Source organism: Bombus bifarius, unplaced genomic scaffold, assembly GCF_011952205.1.
Source record: "Bombus bifarius isolate JDL3187 unplaced genomic scaffold, Bbif_JDL3187 scf7180000009125, whole genome shotgun sequence".
In the NCBI taxonomy this organism is placed as follows: Eukaryota; Metazoa; Arthropoda; class Insecta; order Hymenoptera; family Apidae; genus Bombus; species Bombus bifarius.
Genome location: NW_022884914.1, coordinates 3731592 through 3754063, shown reverse-complemented (window position 1 = coordinate 3754063; position 22472 = coordinate 3731592). Strand labels below are relative to the sequence as shown.

General features: G+C 27.4%; 6 protein-coding genes and 2 long non-coding RNA genes across 11 annotated transcripts; 4 read left to right on the top strand and 4 right to left on the bottom strand.

Moving 5' to 3' along the window:
• Window positions 1-60: 60 nt before the first annotated feature.
• Window positions 61-2289, bottom strand: LOC117213825 (WD repeat-containing protein 55 homolog). The gene is made up of 8 exons (XM_033459519.1): window positions 2175-2289; window positions 1786-1950; window positions 1458-1650; window positions 1176-1358; window positions 1029-1102; window positions 794-960; window positions 498-715; window positions 61-415 (listed from the first exon to the last, which is right to left on the bottom strand). The coding sequence occupies exons 1-8, from the start codon at window positions 2197-2199 to the stop codon at window positions 154-156; spliced, it is 1287 nt and encodes a 428-aa protein (XP_033315410.1). The 5' UTR covers window positions 2200-2289; the 3' UTR covers window positions 61-153.
• An 803-nt stretch (window positions 2290-3092) lies between these two features.
• On the top strand, window positions 3093-8277 carry LOC117213824 (E3 ubiquitin-protein ligase TRIM33). 2 transcript variants are annotated; one of them, XM_033459518.1, is made up of 12 exons: window positions 3093-3186; window positions 3397-3921; window positions 4637-4866; window positions 4954-5234; window positions 5331-5441; window positions 5519-5713; window positions 5786-5898; window positions 6059-7237; window positions 7370-7508; window positions 7581-7764; window positions 7849-8001; window positions 8104-8277. In XM_033459518.1, the coding sequence occupies exons 2-12, from the start codon at window positions 3591-3593 to the stop codon at window positions 8275-8277; spliced, it is 3090 nt and encodes a 1029-aa protein (XP_033315409.1). In that variant the 5' UTR covers window positions 3093-3186; window positions 3397-3590. The 2 variants fall into 2 exon arrangements, with proteins under 2 accessions (XP_033315409.1, XP_033315408.1); XM_033459517.1 differs by having other exon boundaries at window positions 3095-3186; window positions 7349-7508.
• Window positions 6745-10038, bottom strand: LOC117213829. The gene is made up of 4 exons (XR_004488729.1): window positions 9834-10038; window positions 7113-7222; window positions 6965-7039; window positions 6745-6881 (listed from the first exon to the last, which is right to left on the bottom strand). It is a non-coding gene; the product is annotated as an uncharacterized LOC117213829 (long non-coding RNA).
• A 317-nt stretch (window positions 10039-10355) lies between these two features.
• Window positions 10356-14595, top strand: LOC117213823 (centromere protein J). 3 transcript variants are annotated; one of them, XR_004488728.1, is made up of 3 exons: window positions 10356-13920; window positions 14070-14212; window positions 14335-14434. XR_004488728.1 is itself a non-coding variant. In XM_033459515.1 (3 exons), exons 1-3 carry the CDS (start codon window positions 10547-10549, stop codon window positions 14461-14463), a joined length of 3699 nt encoding a protein of 1232 aa, XP_033315406.1. In that variant the 5' UTR covers window positions 10356-10546; the 3' UTR covers window positions 14464-14595. The 3 variants fall into 3 exon arrangements, 2 of the variants coding, with proteins under 2 accessions (XP_033315406.1, XP_033315407.1); XM_033459515.1 differs by having other exon boundaries at window positions 14017-14212; window positions 14335-14595; XM_033459516.1 differs by lacking the exon at window positions 14335-14434 and having other exon boundaries at window positions 13991-14159.
• Window positions 14574-15182, bottom strand: LOC117213830. The gene is made up of 2 exons (XR_004488730.1): window positions 14916-15182; window positions 14574-14850 (listed from the first exon to the last, which is right to left on the bottom strand). It is a non-coding gene; the product is annotated as an uncharacterized LOC117213830 (long non-coding RNA).
• LOC117213828 (serine/threonine-protein phosphatase PGAM5, mitochondrial-like) lies at window positions 15181-17687 on the top strand. The gene is made up of 5 exons (XM_033459523.1): window positions 15181-15671; window positions 16054-16232; window positions 16906-17120; window positions 17228-17358; window positions 17436-17687. Exons 1-5 carry the CDS (start codon window positions 15517-15519, stop codon window positions 17578-17580), a joined length of 825 nt encoding a protein of 274 aa, XP_033315414.1. The 5' UTR covers window positions 15181-15516; the 3' UTR covers window positions 17581-17687.
• Window positions 17688-18382: 695 nt separating this feature from the next.
• Window positions 18383-20586, top strand: LOC117213827 (serine/threonine-protein phosphatase PGAM5, mitochondrial-like). Its single transcript, XM_033459521.1, has 5 exons — window positions 18383-18692; window positions 19005-19192; window positions 19306-19520; window positions 19595-19725; window positions 19881-20586. The coding sequence occupies exons 1-5, from the start codon at window positions 18529-18531 to the stop codon at window positions 20029-20031; spliced, it is 849 nt and encodes a 282-aa protein (XP_033315412.1). The 5' UTR covers window positions 18383-18528; the 3' UTR covers window positions 20032-20586.
• On the bottom strand, window positions 20314-22373 carry LOC117213826 (nuclear speckle splicing regulatory protein 1). The gene is made up of 3 exons (XM_033459520.1): window positions 22252-22373; window positions 21765-21984; window positions 20314-21684 (listed from the first exon to the last, which is right to left on the bottom strand). The coding sequence occupies exons 2-3, from the start codon at window positions 21788-21790 to the stop codon at window positions 20565-20567; spliced, it is 1146 nt and encodes a 381-aa protein (XP_033315411.1). The 5' UTR covers window positions 21791-21984; window positions 22252-22373; the 3' UTR covers window positions 20314-20564.
• Window positions 22374-22472: the final 99 nt, after the last annotated feature.

Below are 22472 nucleotides of genomic sequence, written 5' to 3'. Positions count from 1 at the left end.
TTGTTATACATATAAACTATGTAATATGTATGTACATGTTATGTATGAATTAAGAACATATTTATATGAAAATATGTAATCTCAGTATTATATGTGAATCTAATAATTTAATCATTTGTAAATTTACAATACATTCATAATAATTTATTTTCTTTATTGAAGATCCAAAAAAAAGGTAGATGCATTATCAATTTTACTACTTGGAAGATTATGTTTTAATTGTCTTTGCTTTCCACCTTTTACACGTTTACTAACGTCTAAAGTTTCAAAATATTGTACATTCCAAAACTTGATATCATAATCATGTGACGAAGATGCAATTAAAGTACCATCACTGTTAACATCAAGTGCTTCAATAGAAAGACTATGTTCTCCTACTATTCCAAGATGATGATGAGGAAACAGGCTGGTAGCCCTGTACATTAATACATACAACAAATACATAATTATTTTAATTAATATATAAAAAAAGATACATAATAAATCTTAAACTATACCTAAGTATTCCATCTTCTCCACCTGTTATCACAACATTTTCAGTAATTGGAATCATACAGTTTATAGCTTTTTTAGTTAAATTCGGAAACTCATCTGAATGAAGACCAAATTCTCCCCAATTATATACATACATTTTTCCTTTACCTGTACCCACCAATATTTTTGTTTCATATTTAAATAAACCAAGACATGTCAGTTCCTCTTGATATTCTTCTGACTAATGAAATGATTATATATATTTATATATATATATAATTATATATAATTGGATAACATGATATCTATTTACACATACTTGAACATGTAGTTTCTTTCCTGGTATATTAAATGTAGTAAGACATCCATCTCCACTTGCGCAAACTAAGTATTTCCCTTCTTTGTTTGTTACTATAGCACTTACATAATCCTCCATTTTTTTTAATGAAAATATAGGTTTATTCTCTCTTTGTCGAAGATCCCACACTTAAAATACTTAAATATAAATATAATGGATTCAATGAAACAGAGAAGAGAAAAAAACAATAACATACTTTTTACTACACCATCATCGTCTCCAGTTGCAAACATATGTTCTCCAATTACAGTCATTGTATATATTGGCTTCCTAAAATAAATCAAACATTAAGTAATGGCACTTATATTTTTATTTATATTAACTATAATGATTATATACATACTCATGTGCATTTTCATAAAGTCTTATTAGCTTTTCTGTTTCTAGATCAGTGAGCATTACACATAAATCCTTAGCAGTAGAAAATAAAGTTGTACCAGAGTCATTGAATTCTATGTCACGACATGCTTTAAGATGCAATTCTAAAGTTGATATCAGATCTGTTTCTGTATTATTATATTTGAATCTATCAGATAAAGAAATATACATGTATACATGTGTGTCAAGCTATTCAAAATTATTAACAACATATTAATTATATGATATTAATGAATATAAAATTTACAAGTATACATCTCCTGCAATATCAGCTACAGCCATCATGTTTGAATTAGGATGGAAACATATATCTACCACATGATCTTCTGTTTTAATAGGTGGAGGATGATTTGTATTTATATCTTTTGATCTAATTATTGCCTTTACAACTTCATCTTCTTCCTCACTTGCACTTAATAAAATTGATTCTGTACTGCCACCTTTAAAAAGAAATAGAAATATTACCTTTCTATAATATTATAAGTAATAAAAAGCATATACCACTATGTTAATTTTTATTACAAAAATTAATTAAGTTTAAATTATTTAAACATTAAATTTTATATAAAATTTACTTGTGTGTGCATTATTTGAATGAAAAAGTTCCTCATCGTCTTCGTTGTCTATATCATCTATATCATAACTGCTTGAACTGCTGCCTTCTGACAATGTTTGTATACTATCGTTACTTGCATCACTGTCAAGATTATTATTCTCTTCATTATCAAGAACAAAATTACCTAAATAATACATATATTTAATTATAAATAAAGAAAAAAATCTAAGAAATATAAAAAAATTGTGTAATAGTTATTAATGAATTAATTCTTATTAACTACTGTTATTATGTTAATAGTGAAATCAATTTAAACATGTGCAAATAATATTAAGAAGTAAAAATAAGAAATAAATGATTATTTATTCTATAGTAATATAATATAAAAGGCAAAGCAAAAAAAGGTACCTGAATGTCCTTTATCTAAATTCATGTTTTAAAGATCCTAATTCTTTTTGATGATATTTATAAGGTCTCGTATATAATACAACACACAGTATGTATGACTTGTTCACCGTACGAAAACTATTAAAATTAATATTCCCTATAAATTGCACTATATAAAATGTGTTGTTACAAATTTATAGTGATTTTTCAGGAATGTGGGTTGGTACCTATGGAGCGCTGATCCGCTCTGTTCGCTAGAGTGCGGAAAATATTCAAATGAAGATGTTAAGTTCTATCGAAATGAGTACTTTGATTCATAAGATCATTCTGATAATTTTTGATACAAGTGGCGTGTCGCGATCCTAGATTGCAATGGCAAGAATCCTGATAATTTTTGTTTCTTCCTTGGCTCGTAAAGTTCCTTCTAGTTCTTCTCTTAGAATCTGGATCCTCTCAGATGACTAGTGGACTAATCGAAAAATAGTTTTCACCCTGTAGATCAACGCTTCATATCCTATACTAACTTCACTCTCCGATCTTCGTTAGTGGATGATAGTGGGAAGGCAAGACTGATGTAATCGACAACGTCGTGTGTATGTGTGAAAGAAAGCATGCACTTTGCGTGGCGCGCAGAAATTATTCGTTGAAAAAATGTATGGTTCTTTGGGCTTTCACCGAGCTAACTTAGCCGAATGCTTTTAAGACACAAAAGCAGAACGTTTAAGCATATAGTTCTAAATCTCTAATTCTTTGAAACAAACATTCAGTCGAGAGAGCCTGCGTGACTTTAACTGAAGCTGTCAATTGATTGCGATTCTTAACAAAATTTCTCAAGTTCGCTAAATAAAGTATTTTTGTTCCCAAATTTTAACTTTCCCATCGTCGTACTACGCATCAATTCTTTATACAGTTTCTAGATACATTTTGTCTTTTAGACATACACGACGATTAAAATTAACAATTCAAATTACGTTCCACATGTATATGTCGATCTTCCTAGATTAAGCCCATACTAAAGCTATATTCGAGACAGGTAATTAAAGTTATGTTCACGCGATAACATAATAGTATAAATATATATTCTATTGTTTAAATAAATAATTAATTAATAAAAGAGAAATTCTATACAATAGTTCATTATACTACAAAATTTTTATTAATTTCTTTCCTTAATATTAAAAAGATATTTGATTTATTATTAAAATTACCAAAATATCTAGAAATATCAAAATCCCTATTTCAGAGGGCGCCATTATACGTTGCATCGAATTTCTTGCCTAACTATAGTAATTGCAATCAAAGTGGAGTGTGGAGTATGTAGTGTGGAATATGTAGCATGGTGGACCATGGCGCTACATGGTTCAAGAAAGATATATTTTCATAAGATATAAAAACGATTCTTCTGTGTAGCCACGTTCATACTTTGATAATTTTAAAATGGAAACTCGGACGAATGAGTTGTTAACAACCGGTCCTATAGCAACGATTAAAGAAGAGCCACTTGATCAAACTGGCGCGAAGCAAGATATGCAACAATCTCAAGTGCAGGGCGTTTGCATTGAGGAAGAGTGCGAACAGCGTATCGAGTGTACAACTGAGGGCCAAGAAAATGAGACACGTGCATTTTTATCGAAATGTGTGTTCTGTGGAAAGACATTTACTTTCGGTGATGATCCAAAACTTTTAGAATGTTTACATGCAGCATGTTCGACATGTGTTAATAGTAAACTCAGTGATCACAACACATCGGTCGACGTGGATGTTCTGTGTAAGGCTATGTTATACGTCTACATTTTGCAACTTTATTAAATTTTGATTCCGCGAGTTTTTCTTCTTAACATCTATAGAGTGAACCTTCTAGCTTAATGATTTCAAATATCTTGTAAATTACTTGCTATATAAAAAAATTTCCCAAATAGAAATTGACTGGGATCAAAAAGAATATTATTTAACATCATTAGCTTTTCTATGGGTGGATATAAAGGATATATGAAGATTAGCTTAATGCATTAATTTTTTAAATGCATTAATTGATGTAGCAATATTACATGTAGAAAAAGTTTTAAGCTGTTTATGATATATTAAGAATACATTACTTTAGGACATATATTAATTATAATATTGTAAAATGGTACTAGTATTTGAGCTATATCGATTAATGTATTAAGAAATATATGATTCCATTTAAGTATTGTAATTGATCCTTGAAAAATTAATAGCATCAAATTATATCTGCCTCAATACTATTTAATAATCTGTATAATAATATTCATAAATATCAGAACATCTTATTTATATTAAACGACAGAAACAGCATGAAATAAGTCTTATGTTTATTTGAATAAATTTTTAGTAGTATCTTTATGATTCAAAATGGTCATTTGATATTAATATAATTTATAAAATATTTATGTTTTTATATATAAGTGTATTATATCATATAATAATTAAGCCATGACTTTAAAACATATATGTCATTGCAGTGGAAAGTAATGTAATTGCTTGTCAGATATGTAATGTCACCACACAGGCAGAAAACTTAATCGAAAATCGATTCCTATCAAAATTTATAGAAGAGGATAATAGTCCAGGTACTGATGATGAATCTAAAGAAACAGAAGAAGAAAAAAAATGTACTAGCTGTCATGATAATGCCAATGCCACAAGTTGGTGTGTAGAATGTGAAGAATTTATATGTCAAAACTGTGTTATGGTAATGAAAATATTACTCAGTAGTATTTTTATTAAATATATTTCTTTAGAAATAACGACAATTATTTTGAATTTGTGTTTCTTAAAGGCACATCAGAGATTAAAAATAACAAAGGATCACACAATTAAACCAAAGGATGAAGTTGCCAATGATAGAGATAATGTTAAAAAAAGCAACAAAAAAATACCTGGCTATTTATTTTGTACAATTCATCCACATGAACAATTATCTTTATTTTGTCAAACATGTGATAAACTTACTTGTAGAGATTGTCAGCTAAGTGAACACAGAGATCATAAGTACAAATTTATTCATGAAATTGCTACTGAAACCCGTGCTTCAGTGTCAACTTTACTTAAAGAAGTGAGGTAATTCTTCTGTATTTGTACTTTTTTTATTTATATATTTTCTATAAATATTAAAATTAACTTTTTTATGTTATGTTTAAAATCTCTGTTTTGCAGTTATAAACGAGTTTTATTAAAAAGTGCAATGAAAGTTATAGAAGACAGACAAGTTCTTATTTTAGAAAAAAAGAAAAATTTAGTGCAAGACATAACACAAATGGTGGTGCAGTAAGTTATTGTAAATTTTATATTTCAAGTTTAAGTGAAACAAAATTATTTAACTTATGTAATATTTTTTCACACAGGTTAACAAATGCAATTAATACACGAGGAAAACAATTAGTTATGCGTCTAAATGAAGTTTGTGATCAGAAACAAAACACATTAAATGAGAAAAAAGTTGCTTTAGATCAATTATCTAAGCTTACTGATCATTGTATCCAATTTGTAACTCATGCCTTAAAAAAAGGTTCAGATATGGAATTACTTTATAGCAAAAAGTATGTATTTGAAATACTAAATATATGTATATAAATATAATAAATATAAATATTCCATAATTTTTTTTGCAGATCTGTTACAAGTCATTTACAAAGAATAAAAAGTAGACGAGCTGACATTCCAAATCCAGAAATACCAGTTAGAATAAATTTGTCCTTGGAGAAAGTACCAGATTTGATAAAAGGTTAAATTAATAATAATAGGTGCTTAATTATATGTTATTAAATAGGTAGTTTTATTGCTACAAGCAAAACTGATTTCCTTTTTTTTTAAAATTAGTCATCTAATAAATATTTGGTTTGTATAATATTAAATATTTTTTTTCTTTTCTTTCTTAATTTTAGTGGTTTCATCTATTGGAGGAATAGTAGTGGATGGTAGAGTATATCCTTCAATATCTCCACTGGGTGGAGTAAATACAACACCATCTATGCCATATAATGAATCACAGACAGATCAAAAGCAAACAACTAATTTGTCAAATGTACATATGGATGGTTCTTCCATAGCTGCACAATTACCTGTTGCTACACAACAATCTAATAGTATGCAACAAAATTCCTATCAACAAGTGCCTCTTCATATAGCATCTCAACAGCAGCAACAAACACAGTCGCAAAATTATATGCAACATTATCCTATGAATAACATGCCACCTCGGTCATCACCACAAGCACATCAACCTCGTGTACCATATCCAGTTAATTTCAATAACAGATTACAACAACCAATGATGATGCAACAACGTCCTTTGGGAAGCTGCCATCAACAAGTAACATCGTCCACGCATCCTCATCAACAAGTTCACATAGATCAACTTGGTCAGAATACAAGTTTACGTGGACTTCTTGCACATAATCCACCACCTTTCCGATCTTCTACAAATCATGTATCATATCGATTGCCACCTTATAGATATCCTCCAAATAATTCCCAACGACCAGTACCACCACCTGCATATCAACCAACAAATACATCCATGGTATCTGGTATAAGACTTCAGCAATGTAATCCAACTTCTCCATCCGCACAACATATAAATTATCCTATGCAACAACCACCTACAGCTCGTTGGCATATACCTCAAAATGTCAATCCCTGTCTTCCTTTTTATACTTCCCGCCATCAATCAAATACACCTTCCATGTCAGTTCCTACTAATGATACCTACAAGATAACGTTAAAAAATCAACAATCAAATGTAAATCAAAAATATAATACACAGACGACTACTGCTTCTGATACTCCACCTCAGTCACAAAGTTCAGTGTCTGTTGGTCATACAGTTAGTTCGTCAGTACCTAAAACGCCTAGTCCTGTGCCTCCTGGAAAATCAGATGAAACTGAAAAAAGTTTAGACAAATTTTGCCAAAAATCTTTGAATGATCTAATGCTTACTATCGCAAAATTAGATAGCAATGGAATTGTAGTAATACCAGAAGCTCAACGAAACCAATTAGATTCGGCCCAAGTAGATAGTTCAACCGATGAAGGGTTGAATCCAATGGCTGAGAATTCATCAGGTAATTTAATTGAAATAATAAAAATATGTAATTGTTATTCAAAATATTGGTTAAATATGTATTTTGTATGTATAAAGTATAAGTATATATGTACAATTATGTGTCCAATAGATAATTCAAAAAATGCTGCAGCATCCATGGCAAAGGATGATCCAAATGAAGACTGGTGTGCAGTATGCATGGATGGAGGAGATGCAGTATTATGTTGTGATAAATGCCCAAAAGTCTTCCACTTATATTGTCATATTCCTAGTTTAAAATCGTTTCCTGAGTAAGTGTACGAATAATATAGTGTAATAATATTTATGTTTAATAGCTAATGTCAAATTTTGTTGTGCAATAGTGAAAGTGAAACATGGCAGTGTATGTTATGTACTAATGTACTAGACTGCTCAGATGACCCACCAGGAGAAAAAAGACCAAACACAATGAGTGCAAAAGAATTACGAATTGCACAAAGAATTGTGTTAGAACTTTATTGTCAATATGAGCAAAGCTTACCTTTCCGTGAAATAGTATCTAGTGAGGTAAATTTATTCTATGCAAATTTAAAAAGTATATAAAATATATTGAAGGAACATAACAGTTATTATTTCATTTATAATTAACAGATAGTTGATTATCATCGTATCATAAAAAAGCCAATTGCACTAGATGTAATTAGAGATAAATTAAAACCTGAGCATGCAGAACATTACACAGATTTAAGACAAGTAATGGCAGACATCAGGTTGATGTTTAAAAATGCTTTTACTTATAATCCTGTAAGTTCTCTATTGAAGAATTTATATCATATAAAATATGATACAAAATTGTTATAAAAACATTCATACATTTCATATAATCATATACTTTTTTTTATTTAGGTTGAATCACAAGTGTATCAAGAAGCACGTAATTTAGAAGAATTTTTTGAAAAATTATTATTAAAATGGGCACCAAATTACGCATATGACGATCCTTTTCTTTCGGGTGACAAGGACGAAGACGAAGAAGTGTTTCCTCCTAATAGAAAATATCGTCGTATACTTACAGACTAATTTTCACTTTCCGTAATTAAGCACATAAACAAGTATATTATTTTTAAAACACATAGCAGAATTATATTTCCATATAATGAATATTTCTTAATTATATTTAATATTGCTTTTCGTGTTTAATTAATTAATAAATGTCTATAAATACTTACGGATACTAACAATTGAGCAGACATTTACAACTGTAGTATAGACTTCTTCACATTTTATGTTCAGTGAAGAAAATTTTACTTCTTGCTTAATATTGCGAGCTTATTGCATGAATTTATAAATTAAAGGTGATCACAAATTTAGTTCATAAAATATTTGAGTGTGTTGACTATTTCTTATAAATTTATCATAAAATCTGTTAGAAAACCTATCATTTAATTATATCAATAATAAAATTACTAAAAAATAATTGCATTAATTTTACAATAAAATATTTCAGTAAATATATAAGTATTTTTTTACAAAGTATTACGACTTTATATACATGCATATATGTGTGTATGTATATAATATATACACAGAGTGTTCATATGTGACAGTATTGCAGAGTTGAGTTGAGGATATAAAAATGGAAAAACAAAAATTCAGATAAACATATGAACTATTTTTGTGTTCTCAATTTACTTCTCTAATATACTCACATAGTACGAAACATTTTGTATATCTGTATTATCATTTTAATAAAACTATAGAAAAAAATGTTGAATTACTTGTTGATAAAAAATTACAGTTAACTATGTAACATATTGACTGAAAATTTTATAAATTAATATCATTTTTAAAACGTTTTGCTGTAAGAAAACCGTTTAATTGTTAATATTCCGATGTATTTGATAAGTAAATACATGTTTGTTACACGAAAATGAACAAAAGATTGAAATATATTAACATTTGAATTTTCATGTTTATTTCTCATTTTATTATAATTAATTTTATTATTTAAATTGTCTTATATTAAAACATTTTAATGCATTTACTTGGTAGCATCAAATGTAGACAACTATGTTGTTAAATTTCACATTATTGTATTACACCAGATGTACAAAATAATCTTACATAAAATATACGGAATGGAATTTTTTAAAATTGTTTTATCGTTTCCAAAATTATAATTTGTAATACACATTTTACTCTTACAAAATTTAATATTAATTAAATTACTTTAATACAACAAAAAGATTAACAATTTTAAAATGTATTGCATCATAACTTAAAAGTTATATTACACATCAGAATAAAATTTTACAATAAAGATGAAATTGATGTGTAATAATTTTATAAGTACAATAAATTTATGTAATATTGCATGATACTCTTATATATGTATATAGTTACATAGTAATTTCTTTTCATTGTGTGGAAAATTCATATATTTATATTTACATCTTAATTTTATTTTTCTATTTTTATAATAAAAATGACAATGAAAAGTTATTTTACATAGTGTAATTTAATTCAATAAATACTTTCTATTTATATTAATGAATTATTGTTGATAATTTATTACTTCTAAATGATTCCAAATATAAAAAAGATGTATAATATTGAAAACTTTATTACCTACTTACTTTACTACTTAATGGTTGCATTGGAAGACAGTTTCGTGGCCCTTTTTCCATTATGAAAGAAACATTTGTACGAGTAACCAATCGCATGCTTGTATTCAGTAGTCAGTGTTAGGTAACTGTCTTATAACGTTATGAATTCAAATGTATGATATCCGCATACATATATATGCATATTACTTTTAAACTGTCAGTCGGGTTTTGTAGCGGAAGAAGTATTTCTGTATTTATTTAAAAACATATTATGAATTTGACAAATTTAATTTATAACGTATCTTTTATCGCTTTTGTAACTTTTCTTTCTTTAAAGGTGAAAATATAAGTATGTTAATTTTAAATGATCAATTAATACTTTTCGTGATAATATATACACGTACATACCTACATGTTTGTTTATGTGTATGTGTGTGTTTTAAGATTATTTAAAACTTTTTAATAATTTTCAGTAATTCATAGTTAGAATTTTGAATAAGAAATAAAATAATATTTTTTGTTAAAATGAATTTAAAAATTTTATACATATCAAAAGAATTTAATAATGTCACATGAGACTAATAATGTTATATCCTTAAAAATGTCATAATATAATTTACATTTTTCCGTTTGTATGTGTTAATATATATATTTATGTATGTAAATCATTGGAGTGTTTATACTTCTTTAATATATAACTATATTATAAATGAAATTTACATATTAAAATTATTATACATTCCATGCCCATTCAAAAAATGGACTTAGAAGCAACTGTAGTTAAACGTTTACAAAAACTGAGGCAGTGGCAGTTAGAACAACAAGAACGATTGTTGAAACAGCAAGAGATACAAAGACAGATGTTAACTCAGAAACAAGATTGTATGTATAAAGCACTTGAATTATCAATACAAGAACTTGATCTGGATAAAGATATATTAGATATAAATAATTCAAATGAATCTGATAAAAATACTGGAATTAATAATAAAAATCTAATTATGTTACATAATAAACCACAGACGAAAGAAAATTATACACAAGCAATAAATAAGAATGACTCATGCATTAATCAAAATATAAGTGGCAATTTTGAAAACATAATTTCACGACAAAAGTCACCGACACAAAGATTCATTAAAGATGTAATTAACATTGAAAGCCATATAAGAAAACAGTCAAAGGATAAAACTGGTATAAAAAATGACATAGAAGAAGAAAAACAACTAGAACAATTTATTATGGATGGAGTAGCACCATTACCACCTGATAAAATAGTTGTTCATCACATTTCTATTGATGATGTACCAATATTTTCTCCGAAAAAGGATTTTCATACATTGCTTGAAGAAAGATTGAAAGACAGTGAAAATGAACCTCCTGGAAAAAAGTCTAGTGCTAGTTCAGGGAATAAAATAAAAAGGCCATTTTTAAGAAAAGGAGAAGGTTTGGCTCGATTTAAATTGAATCAACAATTACAACCTTCTACATTGAAAACAAGATTACATAGTATATCATTTACTAACAATACACAATCTAGTTCTAAATGTCCTAGAAATGAAGATAAATACAATAAAACTCAACATTTAAAGAATGCACAGTTATCAAAAAAGACACATTGTATAAATGTAGCTCAAAAACATTTATGTCTAAAAAATGTTTCATTACCAAAGAAAAAAATTTGTAGTACGCCTAAATCTAATACTACAACTACATATTTGAAAGATGATATTAATGAAGTGAAAAATGCAGTTGAATTAAATACTTCAGATTTTCATTCTGGAACTCAGAAAGAATTAGAAGAAGTAAGAATATTTGAATTGTTAGAAGAAAAAGCAGAGAATTCTAGCTTCTGTTCTACATCTAGTGCAGTTACTGCATTCTTACAACAATCAACACCATTTAAAATAAAAAATGCTGAATATAGAATGGGCAGTAGTGTGCACAATGCAAAACAAGTTACTCCAAGAAGTAACATACCTAAAGAACAATTGATTGTAAAATCTAATCAAGCATATAAATGTATGAAGTCCAATAAGGATACTGATACTCACTGCGATCTCTTACCTTTTATAAATCAAAAGATTATTCATGATGATATACACGAAGATATAATGTTTTTGCAAAATACTAATGAAGACAATAGAATAAAACCAAATAGAAATGGATACATGTCATTAAGGGATCAAATCGAATCTATACATAATGAACAGAATGTTATAAATAGAATTGATGTTCCTATTGCTGAAGACAATAAAGAAGTCAGTCCTCATGTTAGATTTTCTGAATTTAATGAATACAGAACAATTGGATTAACAGATACCTCAAGTATATCAACTGAATCATTAGTAACAAAAAGCTTTTCAGATGAAAAGGCTTGGAGTGATTCCTCAATCCTAGAAACATCTACTGTACAAACATTATCAGTGCCATTTGAAGTATCACAGTCTCCTGTAATAATGAAAAGTAAAATGCATAAGGCACAAACCTGTAAAGATATGACAGAGAACAATGATTCTACTTGTAATACAGATGATATGTACCAAAATGTGTGTCATAAAGATGAATCAGAGTTATCAGATACTGAGGATTTAACTTCCAATGATGAAGTGAGTAATTTACATAAATGTGGACAAGATGATTTAACACCACAAAAAATTGATAACTTTTATGATATTGGAACATTAAAAAAAAATATGAAATTTTGTGACAACAAAAAAATAGATGAATATGTAGATAATTATAATAATGTAGTTGTAACTGAAGATCAGGAAAATATAAAATACTTACAAGAAACAAACGAAACTATTTTTAAATCAGAACTTTTAAAAGCTCGTTTATTGGAACTTGAGCAGGAAATCAATATATTTCGTAAAGAAAATGCAGCTTTATCTATGCAGCGTAAAAAATTACGTGAAGATCATCAAAGTTTACGCAAAGAGTATGCGGAAAAAGAAAAAAATTTTGCAGAAAATAAAAAACAAGTTGAAGAGCGTTTACAAGAAGAAAGGAAAAAGCTTGCACGTGAAAAGTCCGCATTAGAAAATAGAATGCGAGATTCACAAGAAAAAGCTCAACAAAGTAAATTGGAAAGACAGGAAATCCAAAATTTGAAGCAAGAAATAGAACAATTGGTGCAGGACATGCATATAAAGGAAAGTAGATGGAATGCAGCACAATCTAGACATAGATGTCAAATGAGAATATTAAAATTAGAAAATTCAAAACTGAAACAAGAAGTAGAGAAATTAAAGAAAAATAATATTAGGAACAAAGGAAGATCTGGAGCTTCTGCAAATACAAGAGCAATTCATCAAATTAATAAACAAATTAACATGCAATATAAAGAATCTAAAAAAATTAATGATGCTTCATCAGATGATGATCAAAAACTGACAGAACCAATAATGAAGACAATAAGTATAGCTAGTGAACAGGATATAGAAAGAAAGAAGGAATATAATTGTAATAGTAATACGAATATTATGAATGATAAACGACCAAAAAATCAAACAACTATAATAGATATTGTTAAAAAACGAAATTTATATGAAAATTTAATCAAAGAAGCAACATTAGATTTAACAGAAATTCCAGAAAAATTTGATGCTCTTGAAAATTTAAGTGAGTCTAAGTCAGACTCAAACAATGAATTGAAAAAAGTAAATAGTCAAACAAATGTTACAAAAGCTAATTGTAAAAAATCATATAAAGAATGTGATACACCTTTTAATCATAATGGTATTAATGACAATACTCAATTACATGTGCAAAATGATTATAAATGTTTTAATGAAAATTATACAAAAGATTTAGCATCAGCAGATAAACTACCTAATATACACATAGAGAATATATCTTTGTCTTACCGAAGTAATACTAGTACTGATAAACAAGGTATGACACAGATTGAACACCCTGATGGTTCCATTGAATGTCGATTTCCAAATGGAAATATTAAGAAGATATTTCCCGATCAAGGTATAACTAAGTTAATATATTATAATGGCGATATTCGTGAAACTAATAGAGATGGAAAAATAAAATATTTTTATGCATCAACACATACATGGCACACAACAATGCCAGATGGTTTAGAGATTTTAGAATTTTCTGAGTAAGCTTTATTCATCACTTCATTTTATTATTTAATTTTTAATTTCAGCATATAAAAATTTATTATTCAGTGAATATTACTTCTTCTATTATTTAGTGGTCAAGTAGAAAGAAGATTGCACGATGGTACAGTAGAAGTATTATTTCCAGATGGTTCAGTACGAATCGTAAAGTCAGATGGTATTGAAAAATGGACATTACCAGATGGAACATTAATGCAAATTTTTACTAATGGTGAAAAAGTTCTTACTTTACCAAATGGACAACGTGAAATACATACTAGTACTCATAAGGTAACAAGCAAGAATATTTCCACAAAAATATATATTCCTTAACTTTTTATAAAATACATATATATACAAAACATACTTATATTATACATATTTATACTTTAATACTTTTATATAAAATTTAGAGACGTGAATATCCTGATGGAACCATTAAATTAATCTATCTTGATGGCACACAGGAAACACGATATTCAAATGGCAGAATACGTCTCAAAGATAAAGATGGTAATCTTTTAATGGATTCCTATCAATAGAAATTATATCACACCTAACAAAATTGAGGATAGTATCTAATGAAACAATTAAATTTTATTTAAAGTTATGCATATTTAACATAAATATATTTTTAATAATAATAAATAAATAAAATTATAATTAGATATATTTGAGATATGTTTTAAGTAAATAAAAATAAAGACTGAATCTTTTACTGTTAACATAAAGTGTAGTAGTGTTTACAAATTATGAATATCTCTCGCATAACTAGAGTAGATTAAATAAAATTGTGATCGATGGTACATATTGCCTTTTTGAGGTGAGGAGATTACCCTGAATCATGCTTATATATACATATGTATATGATCGAACATAGAAACTCATCTCTGTATAGACAGGTGTCGACACTCGCTAGGGATAACCACCTGAAAACTAAATTGTGATTATTGTGAAAAATCAATATGGAAGATAACAAAGTTCGCGTTCTTACAAGGTAGACAGAGGTGGGTAGAATGTCTTTGTCTTTATCTAAGACAGTCATAGTATATCACACCTACATAGAACGAGAACATTCTTATGTTCCATATTGATTTTTCACGACTCAATTTTCAAATGGTTTCTTTAGTGCTTTTAATATGTCTAGACTTGTTTATATGATTGTGTTATCTACAATTTTGACGTTTGAAAAATGTTATTAATAACTAAAACATTAACTTTATAATTACTTGTTTAATATTACAATGTGGGCATAATACAGAAAAAGATGATAGAAGAAAGAAATAAATGACATGAAAGACTCCACCGCTGGATAGCGCTACTTTACACGGAAACTCCACGAGCGACATTTTATAGTGCAATATCGTGTAGTCATATGACTACCTTTGTTGTTCTTAATAGGAAAATAAAGAAAGACATATGGTCGTAGTAAAATCGCGCGCGTACGAAAATGTTGCTCGTGTACATTTAGCCTAAAGCTGTCCGAACAAAAATATATTTTTATGTTGCTATAACAACATAATCCGGTGTATACTTGGATCCGATAATGTCGATTCAAATCAGTTAAAAAATTTGATTGTTAATTTATTATAGCGATGCCTGTACGTCCAAGTTTTAAAAAATGGGTTATAGGATTTGGCGCATTAGGTGGTGCGATGTTCTTTTATCCGCATAATAATGATAATAATAAATTATTGCATACGGACAAATCTAGGATATCTTCTTCATCTTGGGATTATAACTGGGATAGGTTGTATTCATTGTTATTATTGTTACCAATAAAAATGTCACTGGCTTCGCAATACAATGATAGCGTACAATTAAAATTCTATTTTATTTCTCCTTTGTTATGTATCATAAATAAATAGAAGAACTTAAATGTTTTCTTAATAAGTAGTTGATAGATTAAAATTAAGAGCATTTCTGTTAGTTTCTTTCTAAATAATGCATAATTCTTTATTCTATTTGAGATTTTGACATTATTTTATTGATATTTTATTAAATAAATGTATGTGTTAAATATTTGTTGTTCCTTATATTATTTGATATTATATTGATATTGCATTCTGCTTTTGTGTATTTACTTTTGATTCATTATTTTGGTCCTTTTATTTGTATGATTTTATTTATAGGAGAGATCCAAAAAGTTTAGTGAAACCAATGAAACCAGACAACGAATCTAATCAAAATACATATCATGAACAATTAATAAATAAAACAGCGAAAGCTACACGTCACATAATTTTAATTCGTCATGGACAATATAATGTGGAAGCTAAGACAGATGCAGATGGGACACTTACAAATCTTGGTTAGTATTTCCAATATAAAGCATGTTTAGTTTATTCGTATATATGTTATTATTCCCTTAACTATTGAAAATACAAAAGAATGTTTTATATGAAAGACTTCATGGAGGAAATTTAATAAACTAATTCAATGTTTTTTTTATATTTTTATTTAAAAAGATTTCAATGCTGATATAAGTTTTTTTAATGGAACTCAATCAACATTCAATATATCTTTTTAATTGTATACAAAGAAGTACTTAGGTCAAAAATGATTACTTTAAAAGATGTTTCAATTTTAATCATGCAAAACTTATTGTATGAAGACAAGGAAAACATAAACATAAAAACATTTGTTGTCTTTTCATGTCTTTCATATGATAAGCTTTACAAGATTAAAGTTAAAATTGATCCAAGGATTTTTTGTAGATAATTAAAAGGTGCATTAAATACTGTATAAAAAGATGTACAGTTCCATTTTAAAAAGTTAGATTGGTATTGAAATCTCTTTAAATAAGAATATAAAAAAAACATTGAATTAGTTTATTAAATTTCCCCCATGAAGTCAAACTTTCATATAAAACATTCTTTTGTATTTTCAATAGTTAAAGAAATAATAGTGTATATGCAAATAAACCAAACATACGGTATATAGCAAAATGAACTATTATAATTATAAACTGTTAAAATGTTAAGGTAGGCAACAAGCTGAGGCAACAGGAAAACGACTGCAAGAATTAGGTTTTCCATATACTTTGCTTGTACATTCAACAATGACAAGGGCTCAAGAAACTGCTAAAATCATAGAAAAATCTCTTAAAAATATAAAGGTAAAGTGTGATCCAATTCTTAACGAGGGTTCACCAATTCAACCTGAACCTCCATCATCTAACTGGAAACCTGAAGTAAATGTAAGAATATTACTACTTATATGAATTTAAAACTTCTATGTATATATTTTTTAAACTTGATATTGTGTTTAGTTAAAATAATGTTGAATAATATTAACACATTTCAGTATTATAGAGATGGACCTAGAATCGAGGCTGCATTTAGAAAGTATTTTCATCGTGCAGATTTCAGTCAGAAAAATGATTCATATACAATTCTTGTTTGCCATGCAAATGTTATTAGATATTTTGTATGCAGGTACATTACTTTATATAATCACTCTTATAACGGACTTGTATTAAACATTTTTCCTTAAATATCGATACTCATTTCAGAGCATTGCAATTTCCACCCAAAAGTTGGTTGCGATTAAGCTTGAATCATGCTAGCATTACATGGGTTACTATTTACCCTGATGGTATTGTAAAATTATGGGTGTTTGGTGAATCAGGACATATGAAACCACAACTTATTTCATAACTAAATTGACCATAGCGTATCACTTTATTTAATGAAATACACTTACGTTATCTACATTTGATATCATTTTAATATATAAATTTTACAAGAACGTATTTTTAACCATTTATTTTATCTATGAAAGCTTATAATTTGTTAATAAAAAACTAAGAAATACTTTTTTAATTATTAACAATCAAGGACAGTACATTTAAATACTGATGAAAAATACATATTCTTATATTTGCGATAAGTCTTATTATTATAAACCTCCACCTAAACAAAATTTATGTCTCTGGTAAGATACTCCCTTTGAAACAAAGTATATAAATCCTATTTGCAAATAAATATGCAAAGTGTATAAATATTTATATATACCACGTAAAAACTATATATTACTACATATTACTACGTATAATAATAATTACTATGTATTACACCTATTACTCTGAAAATATTTTGAAAAAATATGTACTTAATCTGATTGTAAAATTACAAATATCTAATATACATATATATGTATGTATTATATATGTATATCCGCGAATCTTATATGGAATAAAAATAGTTAAATTATATTTCAATTATTAAATTCATGTTAAAATATAATTTGTACCTAATATGAACTTCAACAATGAGTCGTTTTTATAAAAAAGAGGGAAATTGATTTAAGTGCCAAAGGAATCATTTCAAATTTCCCGGACAAGAAGTAATGATTTTAAGCGGCAGTAAGCGGTTACTATTCAAATAATTTTCAAAGTATGGGAAAATTCTCCAATTTTATCTTTCTGATCTCATCACTGATATTGAAATAGCATTTAACTTATCTCGCCTCTTAACAAAACATTCTCTTTTTATAACTATTATAAAAGAAGGTATATAGATAGCGATCGCGTAAATACGTTCCACAGATGAGCAGTATTGGTTTAAATCGTTAAAAAAATTTAGTCGCTGCAATTTACTACAATAATGCCTATACGTTTAAATTTTAAAAAATGGATCGGTGGATTTGTTGCAATAGGTGGTGCAGCTCTTTTTTATCCAAATGAAAACGATCATACTCAATCATCAGAAAAACAATCTTGGATAATACCTCCGTCATCCTGGGGCAGATGGGATCATAATTGGGATAGGTTATATTCTTTACTGCTATTGTATTTATTTATAAAAATATTATTGATTCTACAAATTAATAATTATATATAATTAAGGCCCTCTTTCGTTCCTTTTTCTTACGTCAAATTAAATAAATATCACAAATAAAATTCCTGTACTAAATATACTTTGTATACATGTATATTGCTAAAATAAATATTATTCCAGTATTTGTAAATTTTCATCTACTTCATATTCATTGGATAGTGTAAAACATTTTTTTTTCTTTGTTTAGAATTTATTTCTACTATTTAAAAGTTCAATTTATAATTTGTTGTGTCTATTTGTAGACGACATTCAGAATGGCTAGCAAATGTAGCTAAATTAAACAATGAAAGTGATAAAGAGTCACGTATAAAGAGATCTATTACAAACGACAAACAACAATCAAATGTTAGACATCACATAATTTTAATCCGTCATGGGCAATATAATACAAATGGTAAAACGGATTCAGATCGAACACTTACAACTCTTGGTTGGTATCTCTCATGTTATTTATGTATTATTATGTCATATATATTAATATTTTATAATTTTATAAATATATTAAGTTTTGTCATTTACTGTGTAAAAATATACGTTACAAAGGCAGACAACAGGCTGAAGCAACAGGAAAGAGATTACAGGAATTAGGATTACCATACTCCATGATTATACAATCAACAATAGTCAGAGCTAAAGAAACTGCTAAAATTATAAAAAAATATCTTAACGATATAACTGTTAAGGAAGATTCTGTTCTTAGTGAAGGTATGCCAATTGCACCTGATCCACCAATTGATATTTGGAACTCTGAAGTCGTTGTAAGTATACTATGTTATTATGGGAATTTTTATTTTTTTTCTATTATATTATAATATTATGTAATATATTTTAGGTTTATGAAGATGGACCTAGAATAGAAGCTGCATTTAGAAAATATTTTCATCGTCCAGAACCCAGCCAGGGAAAGGATTCATATGTTATTCTTGTTTGCCATGCAAACGTTATTAGATATTTTGTATGCCGGTAACTATTCATAAAAAATGATATTCGCGTAATAGTAACGTGTTTGTTGCCCAGTCTGAAAATACCGTGCAATCGGACTTTTAAAGCAAAATCGCGGGCTAGGTAGCGAACGTATTAATACATAGAATTAAATGCTTCTTTATTATGTGTTTCAGAGCATTGCAATTTCCACCTGAGGGTTGGTTGCGTTTAAGTCTAAATCATGGAAGTATTACATGGGTATCTATTCGATCTAATGGGAGAGTAACACTAAGAAATTTAGGTGATAGTGGACATATGGAGCCACAGCTTATTTCATCTTATTGAAACTGAATGATATAACTTATACCTTTGTTTAATAATGAAATATTTAAGTTATGCAATTTATAATAAGTAATATAGGAACAAAATATTTTTGATTATTCATTTGTGAAATAACTAATATTATAACTTCATCATAAAAAATTTTTGCAAGCATTTATTAAATATCAAAAATTAAGTTTAATTTTTGAAATAATTTGAAAATTAAGAAAAATATTTATGTTTTCATTACTGTATGTTAATATTGTAGAATTTAAAGAGGTATATTATAATTATAATGTGCCATCATTTGTTTCTATGTATAGAAATTTATATTTTGTAATATTGAAAAGACAGACGTTTTTCCGGAATACAGTGTATCATTAATGCAATTTCTATACAATTTTATATTACAAATGCTATATTAAAAAAATTTTATCATACATATAGTGTAATCGTTTTCCTAAACAAAAGATTGCTGAAATTACTTAGTACTTAAACACACAGATATATAGACAAACAATTCCTTCCTTGTACACACACTTTATAGCTACATTAAATTATACAACTGATAACCTCATAGATTTTCTAGCATAATATCTTTGCAATGCTGCTTCAAATACAGGCCCAACTGTTCTTTTTTCCCAAATCTTAGATCTCTCTCTTTTCTCTGCTTCTATTTTTTCTTTTGCACTAATACTTATTTTTTCAATTTCATCATTTTTACTATTTTCTAATATTTTTTCCACATCCTTTGAATTTATGGGATTTTCTATTTTGGTCTCATTACAACTTTTTTCAAGTTTAGCACTTTCAGTTTGTTGTTTTTGTTTTTTAACATCAGGTTCCTCTATTCTTTCAGATTCCCTTTCAACATTTTTACGTTTTTCAGGTGCAGGAGTTTTTACTTTATTTTCCATTTTCTGTTGAATTTCAGTATCTGTATCACTATCTTCTTCTATTTTTCTTTGCCTATATTGTCTATTCTTTTTTATTTCTTTATTTTTTACCTGATCTTTGTTGTGATTGATATTTATTTCTTTATTTATATCCTCTAAATTGTTATCTAAATTAGTTTTATTATCATTGGTATCATTCTTAACTCCAGATTCCTCTGAAGATTGAACAACAGTCTGTTCATACAAATGTCTATAAAATCCTGAAATATCTTGTTGCTTTTTAACATCTGCAATAGCTTCTAATTTATCCATTTTATTTTCCTCTTCTTCCATTTTCTTAAATTCTTCTAATTTTGCTCTATAAGCAGAAGTAACAAAACTTTCTTTGTCTGCATACATTTCTCCCTCTGCTTCGCGTTCTTTCTGAACCATTCTTTCTATTCTATATTCCTGTTCTTTTTTTCTTCGCTCTGCAGCTTTTAAAAGATTTTGAATATACCTTGGTTTCTTTTTTTCATCTTTTGCAGTTTTGGACTGATCTTTTGTCCTTTCCATGTCATCATATACTTCATCATATTGAAATATTGTTGGGTCTTCTTTTAAAGCCTTTTGCATATTTAATCTTACTTGCCTTTTTATTTTATTTTTTTCTCCCTCTGCCTGAAGAGCCTTTTTAACCCAATCTGTACCATCTTCCTCATCCGAATCATTATTATCACCAAATATGTTGTTTACCTTCGGGGCAATACGTTGTTGCTTTTTAGGTAAAATTAAACCATACCTAAAATTTTTTGTAATAGTGAATGACCTTTTATTTTTCTATTTTCTTTAATTGGTTATTAATATTTTTACACAACTTACTGTTTTTCTTCTTTGCTGTTAGACATGTTTCGAAATATTATTCACTGAAGTCATACAAATTTTTATCTACTATTACATAAAATAATTGTGTACATTTTGTAAGCAATCGAATAAAATTCGTAGATGTAAGATCATAACCTCTCTTTGACAATATTTTTCGAAATAATTTTTAGTGAAATTACAATGTTTCTAATATTGAAACAAAGTTTTATCGTTATATCTAACAAAAGATAAGAAATAAGAAACTTAGAATATTTGAAATAAACTAATATGCATTTGACTTTCCATTATCAATTATTTATTCAATATTGTCTTTAGAATTTAATTTGAATTATACCAAGATATCTTTAAACTAAGATTTCATATAAATTAGTTATAAACATCTTTTTACTGCCAACTCAAAATTATATATACATATACATATATATTTAAGAATATCATTAGTAATTTATGAACTATTTCAACTATATATATTATGTATACATACATATGTACGTAAGTACTTAGTATCACAAAGGAAAAGGAAGAGAAAAATTATTCTTATCAAAAATTTTTATCCATGTACAGTATGTTATATACATACAAATAAAACGTTTCTTACTATGTTACTTACACATATACAAGAATTCATTTTTCTTTCATTAAAATTTCTGTAATTTTTTACGAGAAATTGTTATAGAAATTTAAAAAATAATACAGATGTTACAC